Here is an 11270-nt window from a genome sequence, read left to right on the forward strand (position 1 = left end):
CGAGTCAGGAATGCTGGATGAAAACCAATATATATCATAACACCACACCCAGCATTGGCACTCAGCACACAGGTGTTAGAAACAAGTTACTCCTAAGCACTCTTCCTGCGTGGCCTCCGCCCCCAGCCGCCCCTCACAGGGCTTTCAGCCTGCCAGTAGAAATCACTCGAGGGCCCACACATGCAAGGCCCTGGGCACACGGCACAGTCCTGACTCAAAGAGTTGGCCTCAGCTCCTGGGGGTTGCCCTGGCCTCATTCACCCTTGAACTCCCCAACTGCCACCCACCTTAAGCATTCTTTAAGCATGTGCTGCCAGGTCAAGACCACCACCTTCCGGGACCTGCAAGCCCCACCCAGCTCTGACTGGCACATGACCAGCTATGAGGGCCAGTCTGGCAGGACCGTATCCCGTGAGCTCACACCCTGCTGAGAAAACAGCACAGAAAGGGTGTATTTCTGGGTTGGGCACAGTGGCTCACACCTGTAATCCCAGCACTTTGGGAAGCTGAGGCAGGAGGACTGCTTGAAACCAGAAGGCTGAAGCCAGCACGGGCAACAAAGCAATACCCCATTTCTACAAAAATAAAAAATTAGCCAGGCGTGGTGGTGCACGACTGTAGTCCCAGCTATTCAGGAGGCTGAGGCAGGAGGTCTCCTGGAGCCCAGGAGTTTGAGGCTGCAGTGAGCTGTGATCGCAACACTGCACTCCAGCCTGGGTGAGAGAGCAAGACCACAGCTCTAAAGAAAAAAAAAGAAAGGAAAGGGTGTGTTTCTTTGCCTGGTACTTGCCTATTCCCAGTTCAACTCCTGAAAAAACGAAACAATTTGATATATAAATACAGAGGTTTTTCAATAGATCATGTTTATTCCCAAGCCCCAACCAGACATGTTCTACCCCTCAAGATCCCTGAGACCCAGGCTGTGGGCTGGAAAACGAAGGCACAGTGTCAAGAGCGCCCCTGTTGGCATATGAAGACCCAGGAGTGCTGACCTTCAGGGATCTGCCTGCACTGCCCATGGGCCTGGCACAGCAGGAGGCACTCCTGTTTCTGTCCCTTCTGTCTCTGGTCTTCAGAGCAAGGTTTCAGCTGAGATGCTAAGGAAGCTGAGTCCTTTGTCAGCCCTGACTCTGACTGAGAGGCAGACAGGAGCCAAGGCCCCATTGAAGCTCCAGGATGACGATGGCCCTCAGGGGAACAGACGCAAAACCAGGCACGGGCCTGCCTTCCAGCTGGCATCTACCTGTCAGGCCCAGAACTTCTGTGCAGTTGGAGTGGGCTCCCCAGAAGGAAAAACAATACAGCTGAGTCTAGTGCTAGGGGACAGAGAACTGGGGGCTCAAGAAAGCACCCCAAAACGGGCTGCCAGGTTAAGGATCCATGGGGCTGAAGAGAAGTTTGCCCCAGAGCCCAAAGCCCAGTCTGCAGTCAGTGGGTGGAGATGAGAGGCAGCCCGGGCCCCTGCAGGGGCTGGGCCCTGAATCCTGAGGCCACTGTCACCTCAACATCACTTCCTACAGCAGAAAAAGGTCACTCTTCTTTCCAAAGGTGGTAACACAGCCTCAGAGCTTGCTCCGCGGGGCCTCTGCCAGGGGCCGCTGCAACCGCCACACCACCCTGACTGGCTCAGCAGCGCGGTCCAGCTCACGGAGGCCACCCAGGTCGTGGGTCTGGCTGTACAGCTGCAGGGCCGGCTGGAGCACCGTGATGGGAATGCTGAAGTTCAGGTGGGGGTAGGTGGCCCCCGTATTATTGTCCCGGGTGTTGCTGGTGATTATGCCTGTTGAGGAGTCAGAGAGCAAAAGAGGATGTGAGCCAGTGGGCAGAAAGGCTGGAGAAGGGAGGAGGACCATCTCCACCCTGGAGCCCCCAGGGCCTGGTAGGGCTGGATACCACCCCACATGGTGACAGACGCTGAGCTTCTAGACATGAACACCTGCTGCCCACACCCTTTCCTGGCTTTACATTTTCTCCTTAACACTCTCAAAATCTAACACACTAGATAGTTCACTTATTTCACTTGTTATCTTTCTCTCGACCTAGTGTCAGCTCCATAAGGGCAGGACTTTGATGTTTTGTTCATGCAGTCTCCCCAGTACCTGAAACAGTGCCTTGTGCCAAGTAGGCGCTCAACAAAGGCTTGTTGAATGAATGAATGAATGAATGAATGAATGAATGAATCAGACCCACAGACATGTTTTGTTTGGCCTGCTCGGTGCATGGATGTGTGTGTAGTTTTTTAAAGATAATTTCAGACATACAGAAGTCTTGCCTAAATATTGCAGAATTCTATATACCCTTTGACCAGCTTTCCTTTATGTTCGTATCTAATGTCACCAAAAAATATTTATCAAAACCAAAACATATACCTTGGTAGAATACTGTTATTAAGTGAACTACAGAACTCATTGACATGAGTTGCACTAGTTTTTCCACTAATGTCCTTTTTCAGTTCCAATATCCAGTCTAGGACTCCATATTCCATTTAGTTGTCGCATCTCCCAAATCTCCTCCAATCTGGGTCAGTTCCTCAGTCTTTCCTTATCTTTCATGGCCTTGACATTTTTAAAAGTGCAGGTTATTTTATTTATTTACAGTTTTTTTTGTTCTTGTTTTTGTTTTTTTAGAGGCAAGGTCTCGCTCTGTCACCCATGCTAGAGTGCAGTGGTGGGATTATAGCTCACTGCAACCTCAACCTCCTGGGCTCAAGTGATTCTCCCGCCTCAGCCTCCCTAAAATATTTTGTAGAGATGGGGCCTCACTATGGTTGTCCAGCTTGGTCTTGAACTCCCAGACTCAAGCAATCCTCCCGCCCTGGCCTCCAAAAGTGCTAGAATTACAAGTGTGAGCCACCATACCTGGCTTTTTTTTTTTTTTTTAAATAAACACAGTTTATTTTTTTGAGATGGGGTCTCGCTCTGTCACACAGGCTAAAGTGTAATGGTGACCATAGTTCACTGCAGCCTTGAACTCCTGGGCTCAAGTGATCTTCCCACTTCAGATTCCTGCAGAGCCAGGACTCCAGGCACATACCACCATGTCTGGCTCAGGTCAGTGATTTTAGAGAATGACCCTCAATTGAGGCCTACCTAATGTTTTCTCATGACTATTGGGTTGGTGCAAAAATGAATGCGGTTTTTGTCATTACTTTTAATTGTTTTCCCATTACTTTTAATTGTTTAAGGTTACACATTATTGGGAAGAATACCATAAAAGCCATGTGTCCTTCCCAGTGTCTCAGCTATCTGATGTCTGTATGGAGTACTTCTGACGTTCACCTTGATCACTTGGCTGAGGTGGTATCTGCCAGGCCTCTCCAAGGTAGACTTAGTATTTTCCTTTCTTTTTTTTTAATTAAAAAAAATTTTTTTAAATAAAAATAGAGGCAGGGTCTCACTATGTTGCCCAGGCTGGTCTCGAACCCCCATTTCAAGTGATCCTCTTGCCTCAGCCTCCGGAAGTGTTGGGATTACTGGCACGAGCTACCACACCAGGCCTAGACTTACGGCTCTAAATATTACTTACGGCTCCAATATTTCCTCTTTGTAAGTACTAAATATTTAGAGGAAATATACTAAAGTTATGCAAATACAATTTTACTTGTATACTAGGATGGAACAGATAAGTAAACATATTGTAGACAACAAGAGCAAGGTTTTTCACTACAGGAGAAAGAAGAAACAAGGAGAGTTAGACTGGACTGGAGTTGGAGGTTTCTAGATGAACTCATGTTTTTTTCTTTTTGACAGCTAAACAGACTGTTTTTTAAAAACCTGAATGTTACCAAAATTTAAAAATTGATCGATTTAACGGCCACATGTATTTTTTTAAAAAAGCTTTACATGTCTTGTGAAAATATTAGAATACCAGCCAACGTTAGGCCCATCCTCCTTCATGGCCACAGTCTGCAGCAGCTGAGTCGAGTGCGCTTCAGTTTAGACCCCTCCCCTCCCCTCCCTGTTGTCTTCTCATTCATTTGCTTTACCTTTCCAGCCTCTGTTGGCTTTTGAGTCTGTGACGCTTTGACTAATCCAACTCCTCAATTTCACAGATCAAACCAGATTAGATTAGTAGCAGAGAAGGGACCAGAGCCCAGATCTCTTTCCTCCCAGTCCAGCATCCGTCCCTCTCCACCATCAGGAGAACAGCCTGCAAACCTTCGCTAGCTCACTCATAATGCCCACCATTTTCCCAGGCAGAGGGTGCACTGGGGCTGGCCACAAGCACTCATGGGGTGGGACTGAGGTTCTGGCAAGTGGGAGGGCGGGAGGGGGCCAAAGAGCTGGTTACCAAGGAGGTTTCCTGAGTGGTTGGAGAAGAGGGGTCCCCCACTGGAGCCGCTGTGCACAGCACACGTGGTCTGCAGCATTACGGGCGTGCCATTCACCTGCACCACAGCCGAAAGGATGCCTGAGGTCACCGAGGGCCCGCAAGCCTGGCCAAAGACGCCAAAGCCCACCACACTCACAGCCTCGCCTGCCAGGGAAGGAAGGAGGGTGAAGCTGGGGACACCTGTGTTACAGAAGGACTCACACTCCCTAACTCCCATCCCTACCCTCTCCAAACATTCCAAACCTCTCCACCCTTCAAGTTTCTGCTCAGATACTCCTGCCTCCAGAGAGCCTTCCCCATGTCCCCTGGCTAGAAGAGGCTGAGAACTCCACTGAGCTCCTAGCACTGTATCTGCATGACCACTTCTGAGCAACAGGCTGTTCCCTAGTCCTTGTTCCCTGGACAGGCGGGGCAGTGACTTTTAGGAGTTCCTAACACCTACCTACATGCTCAATAAATGTTTGTGGAATTCACACCCATCTCCTCCTGGAACTCCTAAGAAGTCTCTTCGTGAAAAGAAATGGTGATGATGGCTATAAGGCAGCCATGACCTTCCTTTTCCAAGTGCAGGGTATGGGGCTAAGTGCTTTACAGGCAACGTCGCACCCAGCCCTCACAACACCCAGAAACAGGATGCATTAGCCCCATTTCAAAGACGTGGAAAATGAGGCAGAGGACAGTTAACTAGCCTGTCCAAGGACATGGGACTAATAAGTGGCAGAGGAAAGATGCCCATCCAGAGCCCCTGGACCCTTCATCACTGTATCACACTGCCTCCATGGAGTGCAACATCAGTACTTATGTGGCAGCATCACAAAGCCTTTTACCCAAATCATGCCCCTGGAGCCTTGAAAGTGCCACATGCCTCTCTGACCAGCCTGAAGTGTTAAGGAACCCCAAAGGCCCAGCATCCTCACACTACATTGCTGCAGGCACTCGGGGAAAGGGCGTGCAGCATTATCCTTTCCAGGGCACTCCACGTGCCCCACCAGCACAAAAAGGGAGGCCTCCAAGGACCTTGACCAATGCCACCCTGACTTCATGAGAATGCCCAACACTGATTCTCCTTCCTGAGGCCCACCCTAGCTCAGAGGGGCCCTCCTTCAGGCTGCGCCCTTCGTCCTTTACCTTCATGGAAGTGCTCAGCGGGCACAGGGATGGGGACATCATCCAGGTCCTCCTCCAGGCTCACCACTGCTATGTCATAGGGACATGTCTCCTGAGTGGCAAATACCACATGGCCCCAGATGGCCACACTCCTGGGAGCAAGGGAAACAAATGACAGGCTAGCTTTCTGACTCCTCAGTACTTGGGAGAAATCAAGGAGCTGAGAGTGACAGTAAAAGTCAGAAGATCTGGGTATCAGCCCTGAATCGACCAGCAGGCAACTCCAGGCAAGTCATGTAACCATTCTGTGGTATCTCCAAAGGTGGTTGACAAACTGTGCTACTTCTCTAAAGCTTCCTGTACCTGAATAATCAACCTGACACTTAGTGAGCACTGTGGGCCAGGTTTGGTGTTAGTGCTTTGTGGACATCACTTTATTTAGTCTTCACGACCCTATAAACTAGGCACTGGCATTATCTCCATTTTAGGTGGTATAACTGAGGCCCAGAGATGCTCAGTAACATTCCCAACACCAAACAAAGTGGGAGGAGCCAAGGCAAACACAACACTTTCCTTCACTGCCTCGTTGATACCCACAACAATCCCGTCAGTTGGTGGGGCAGATATGACATGGTTTCACTCCTCTGGGTCCCTATTTACATACATGCTAACACTTCTGTAGCACACTACGTGACAGGCTCCGTTCCACGACATTTAGCATCAACTCCCAGGGAGGCAGCTTAGACAGATTAAGTGACTTGCCCGGGGTCAGACAGGGGCGTCCTACTACACACTCTGTAGGGGTAGCTTCCAACAGACCTGGCAGTCTCCTTAGGAGCAAGGGGCATGTGGGGGGAGTGGAAGGAATCTGGTGGGGGCCACACACCATAGGCAAACCTTCATCATCAGTCTTCCCTATAAAGTCATGGCTGTCCTATAGGCCACAGTGGGGACACCTATGGCAAAACTGGGCAGTGTTACCCACACCTGGCTAAGCTTGGGGATTCAGGAAAGAGATTTGGAAAAGCCTGGGCTGAACCACGTACAGCTGCGTGGGCCACCCCCCTACCTTCTGATTAGGTAGAAACTCACGTTTCACTCAGACGGGAAGCTCTGGCTAAGCACTAAAAGATGGATAAAATTAACATACCCATCTCCTTACCCCAGGAGAGCACCATCCTGGGCCTCTGGGACCTTATCACTTTCAGAGGAGAAGCAGCAGGGTTAGGGAATCTCTGTTCAAAGGGCCAGAGAACCGAGGGGTATGGCGTGCAGGGCTATCAGACAGTGAAGCTGTCCAGAAGAAACTCAGCCTTTGAGGGGAGCTCAAAGATGCCCAGTTCCGGATTCAGGGTGTCCCACAGTACCCAAATCCAGAGCTGCTTCGAGCTTGACACCTTGCCCCAGATTCTCCCCACAGGGGTTCTGGGTATAAAGGATGAGGGGAGGGTTCCAGGTCTCTACCCACTACACGCCCAAAGCATCCGCGTGACACAAGAAAGGCCTGCACAATACTCAAGAGTATTAGGGCTGGACCCAGATCTGAGACCTGGAAAGGGATGAAGTGGGGTCAGCCCTGCGGGCTTACTTGGGGGTGGTGGAGCGCACCAGGACCCTGGCTGCTTCCCGAGGGGACACGTGCCGACAGGTCACTACAAGGCGGGGTGCCACAGCCACTCCGGAGCCCCATACGGTGCCGCACTCCACCAACACTGCCGCGGCTGACCACAGGGGCCCGGAGTCTCGGAGGGGCAGACCCCACGGGACGCCCACCTCTGGCGGCAGGAGGGCGGCCAGGGCAGCGGTGCTGTGGGGCAGGCGGCGAAGCGCGTAGCGGGCGGCGCGGAAAAGGGGGGCGGCGGCGCAGAGCAGCGTGAAGCCCACCCATTCGCCGGCCTTCCAACAGAGCGGCGCCACCACCAGCGCCACCAGCGCCCCCGCGGGCCGCGCGGTGAACACGCCGCCGCCCTCGGTGCCGGGCAGGCAGCGTGCGTCGGTGAGCAGCAGCGGGCCGGCCACGTTGCTGAGCACCCCGCAGCTCAGCGTGTTGAGAAAGATGTCGGGGCAGAAGGCGCCGAAAGGGGAGCCGCAGACCAGCAATGGCGCGCCCTTGGGCACGGCCCCGAGAGGCGACACCGCCATGGCTGGCCCGCGCTCCTCCTCCACCTCCTCCTGGCCTAGCCGCACGCCCAGCAGCGCAAACCAGCCCAGCGCTCTCAGTTGATCCGCCTCCTCGTCCTCCGACACTTCGTCATCCCGCGCCGCGCTCGAGAAGCGCCACTGTTCCGCTGCCTCGTCACCGAAGAGGCGCGCGAAGTGGGCCCAGAAGGCCGGGCAGCTCAGCAGCAGTAGCAGCTCAGCGGGAAGCCGGGTCTGCAGGGGACGCCCGCGGGACGGGGCAGGTGGGCCGGGCTCGAGGCTCGCGCACTGGGGCGTGCACAGCCCTGGGCGGCCCCGCTCCGCGCCGCCCCCGGGACCCGCGGCCGTTGGGGCCCACTGCACATGCAGGCGCAGGTCGTCGCTGCAACTGTCGCCAGGCAGGAAGACGGCGCCGGCCGCGGTCAGGGCTTCGCTGCCAGCTCGCAGGAAGGGGACGAAGATGCCCCCGTGGCAAAGCACTAGGCCCGGGCTACGGCTCAGGATTACCCCGCTGCAGCTCCATGGGCCCGCCTCGGGCTGTCCGGCCCGGGAGGCGCTCACCACGCAGCCCGCCTGCTCGGCCGCCCTCATGGCAGACCCCCACTGCCTTCTCATGGCCTCTAGGCCGGACACTCGGGAGCTTCTCCGAGAAACAGCGAGCTAGCGAGCGAGGACCCCTACCCGGTCCGGCTGAACCTGCCTAGCGCCACCCACAGCTGGAAGCGAGAGGCGCAAGCTCTGACTCAGGTCTTCCTCATCGAGTCCGATTGGCTAAGCCCCAATTGACCCGACCCGATTGGCTGGGCTTGTGCCGAGCTCTGATTGGCTGCCTATTCTGATTTTTTTTTTTTTTCCTTTCCCCGCCCTCGTTAGTTTGTCCAACCGGTGGGACATAATCTGCCCCATTCCCCCGGATGAGCCCCGGGGAGAGTAAGAGGCGTGCGGCGTCACGAGGAATCGGAGGAGAGGAGGGTGGGTCCCTTCAAGCCTAGTCTCTTGTTTGCTGGAATGTGGGAAAGGAAATAGAAATGAGGGCTGACGTGCCTAGATTTGCCCAGGCCACGACAGTACCTGTGAGCATCTGCCCAGGTCTAGGCGACCTTCAGCCTCTGACCCTTGGGATAATATGGACCAAGGAAATCCTTGGCCAATTCAGTGTTTTGAAAATTTAAAAGTAAACCCTATAGCAATCCACTAGGGGGCATGGAACTCTCAAGATTACTCCTAGGATTTTTTTTTGCTGCCAAAGCCCCAACACAAATCTCTGAGAAACTGGATTTGCTGTAAATTAAATTGCCCTTTAAATCGACTATGAACAGTAGCTGAAATCAAAAATTTTAATCATACAGGCCTATATTTTACAGTGTGCACATTTCACATAACATAACCACCAGCCAGGATTTATCTAGGCCAGGGTCCAAATACTTTCTGTAGAAGGCCAGAATGGAAACAGCTCCAGTTTGGGGGGACCATACAACGTGTCTCAAATAGTCAACTCTGCAGCTGTTGCATACAAAAGCTAAAGGAATGGCAGTGGCTGTGTCCCAATAAAAAGATACAGACATTTAAATTTGAATTTCATACAATTTTTTGTGTCCAAAAATAGCATTCTTTAAATATTTTTTCCAACCATTTAAATGTGTAAAAACCTTTCTTTGCTCACAGGCCATACAAACACAGGCAGCAGGCCCGATTTGACCCACAAGGCATAGTTTACCATCTCTAGTGTACACTAACATAAACGTCTCTACTTTTCCAAAGAAGTACGCTTTAGGACAGAGGAGGATGAACGAGTATGTCGGGGGGTGGGGGGGCGCGGAGCTTCATGATACCCTCAATCAGTCACCACAAGCTAGACAGTTTACAAAGGTCTGCTTTATCACTGAATTGATAAAATACACATTATTTTTTATTTATTTATTTATTTATTTTATTTTTTTGAGACGGAGTCTCACTCTGTCGCCCAGGCTGGAGTGCAATGGCGCGATCTCCGCTCACTGCAAACTCCGCCTCCTGGGTTCACGCTATTCTCCTGCCTCAGCCTCCCCAGTCGCTGGGACTACAGGCGCCTGCCACCACGCCCAGCTAATTTTTTGTATTTTTAGTAGAGACAGGGTTTCACCGTGTTAGCCAGGATGGTCTCGATCTCCTGACTTTGTGATCCGCCCGCCTCGGCCTCCCAAAGTGCTGGGATTACAGGCGTGAGCCACCGCGCCTGGCCACCATTAATTTTTATTAAGGTTACTGTATTGCTTACTATATACAATTGCTACTGAAATTCTCTAATCTTTCTGCCTGAATTCTTTAAATAAAGTTAACACTGCTTGGTATAACCCCAGCACAACACAGGATAATGCTCCCAGTACTCCCAGTGACACAAACCTGCTAGAGAAAGGAAAACGATTATCCATGATAGTATGAGGCAGGAATAAAATTAGGCCATCTTGCCATAGCAGGCGGTCTTCTTTTGGTTCTATGACACAGAAGGTGGCTTGATCACAGCACAATTTCTTTATCCCAACTTCCTAGCAATCAAAGAGTTTTTCTCTTGGTGGAGCACAGGGGCTCACACTTGGAATCCCAGCACGTTGGGAGGCTGAGGTAGGAGAATTTCCTGAGCTCAGGAGTTTGAGACCAGCCTGGGCAACATGATGAGACCTTAACTCTACAAAAATTTTGAAAACTAGCTGAGCACGGTGGTGCAACCCTGTGGTCCCAAGCTACTTGGGAGGCTGAGATGGGAGGATCACTTGAGCCCAGGAGGTCAAGGCTGCAGTGACCTATGTTCATACCACTGCACTCCAGCCTGGGCGACAGAGTGAGACCAACTCAAAAAACAAACAAACAAACAAACTTTCTCTCTCGAGTCCAGTGATTCTCCCTCAACGCTCAAGACTCCAGCATGAACTGTTAGGCACTGGGTTTTTCTGTGTTTACAGCAGACCATGGTAAAAAGAAGTCCCAAGTCACAGCCAGAACAGCCAAAGTAAGATCTGTTGAGTGCTAGGCTCATGGACTGAGCCTAATCTTATTTTCCACTCTGCCTCAAACAAAACCAACTCATTTGCCCATACAACCCATGGCATCCTTTCACAGTAACAAAGACAACAGGACACCTCCAGTACTTTTTTTTTTTTTTTGAGATGGGAGTCACCCAGGCTGGAGTGCAGTGGCGCGATCTCGGCTCACTGCAACCTCCGCTTCCCCGATTCAAGCGATTCTCCTGCCTCAGCCTCCTGAGTAGCTGGGATTAAAGGTGCGTCCCACCGTGCCTGGCTAATTTTTGTATTTTTAGTAGAAACGGAGCTTTGCCATGTTGGTCAGGCTGGCCTTGAACTCCTGACCTCATGACCCGCCCGCCTTGGCCTCCCAAAGCGCTAGGATTAGACATGAGCCACCGCGCCCGGCAATATCTCCAATACTTTAATACTTGGTTGAAAAGAACCCATTGCACTGTTTCCCACTGTTTGTCCCAGTACTTTAGTTTTATGATCTCATTTGGGTTTTTGTAAAAGCAGGCTTCCTACAAGCCTAGTAAAGGAAATTCTTTCTTTCCCATTTTGCCAAATGTAGCATTTAATTGATTTTTTTTTTTTTTTTTGAGCGAGAGAGAGTCTTGCTCTGTCACCCAGGCAGGAGTACAGTGGCATGATCTCGGCTCACTTCAATCTCCACCTCCTAGTTCAAGCGAT

General features: G+C 51.6%; 1 protein-coding gene across 3 annotated transcripts; it reads right to left on the reverse strand.

The window, feature by feature from the left end:
• Nucleotides 1–846: 846 nt before the first annotated feature.
• TYSND1 (trypsin like peroxisomal matrix peptidase 1) lies at nucleotides 847–10878 on the reverse strand. Of its 3 annotated transcripts, XM_016918493.4 has the most exons (4): nucleotides 7028–10878; nucleotides 5461–5591; nucleotides 4291–4476; nucleotides 847–1780 (listed from the first exon to the last, which is right to left on the reverse strand). In XM_016918493.4, the coding sequence occupies exons 1-4, from the start codon at nucleotides 8191–8193 to the stop codon at nucleotides 1563–1565; spliced, it is 1701 nt and encodes a 566-aa protein (XP_016773982.3). In that variant the 5' UTR covers nucleotides 8194–10878; the 3' UTR covers nucleotides 847–1562. The 3 variants fall into 3 exon arrangements, with proteins under 3 accessions (XP_016773982.3, XP_016773983.3, XP_016773984.3); XM_016918494.4 differs by lacking the exon at nucleotides 4291–4476; XM_016918495.4 differs by lacking the exons at nucleotides 4291–4476; nucleotides 5461–5591.
• Nucleotides 10879–11270: the final 392 nt, after the last annotated feature.

Source organism: Pan troglodytes, chromosome 8 (genome assembly GCF_028858775.2).
Source record: "Pan troglodytes isolate AG18354 chromosome 8, NHGRI_mPanTro3-v2.0_pri, whole genome shotgun sequence".
NCBI lineage: Eukaryota > Metazoa > Chordata > Mammalia > Primates > Hominidae > Pan > Pan troglodytes.

Excerpts from the sequence above, each read along its gene's own strand:
- TYSND1 (XM_016918493.4), bottom strand. The coding sequence starts at position 8,193 with ATGAGAAGGCAGTGGGGGTCTGCCATGAGGGCGGCCGAGCAGGCGGGC. Across the intron at positions 4,477-5,460 it reads CGCTGAGCACTTCCATGAAG|GCGAGGCTGTGAGTGTGGTG; the intron begins GTAAAGGACGAA and ends CTTCCCTGGCAG. Across the intron at positions 1,781-4,290 it reads CCACTCAGGAAACCTCCTTG|GCATAATCACCAGCAACACC; the intron begins GTAACCAGCTCT and ends ACTCCTCAACAG.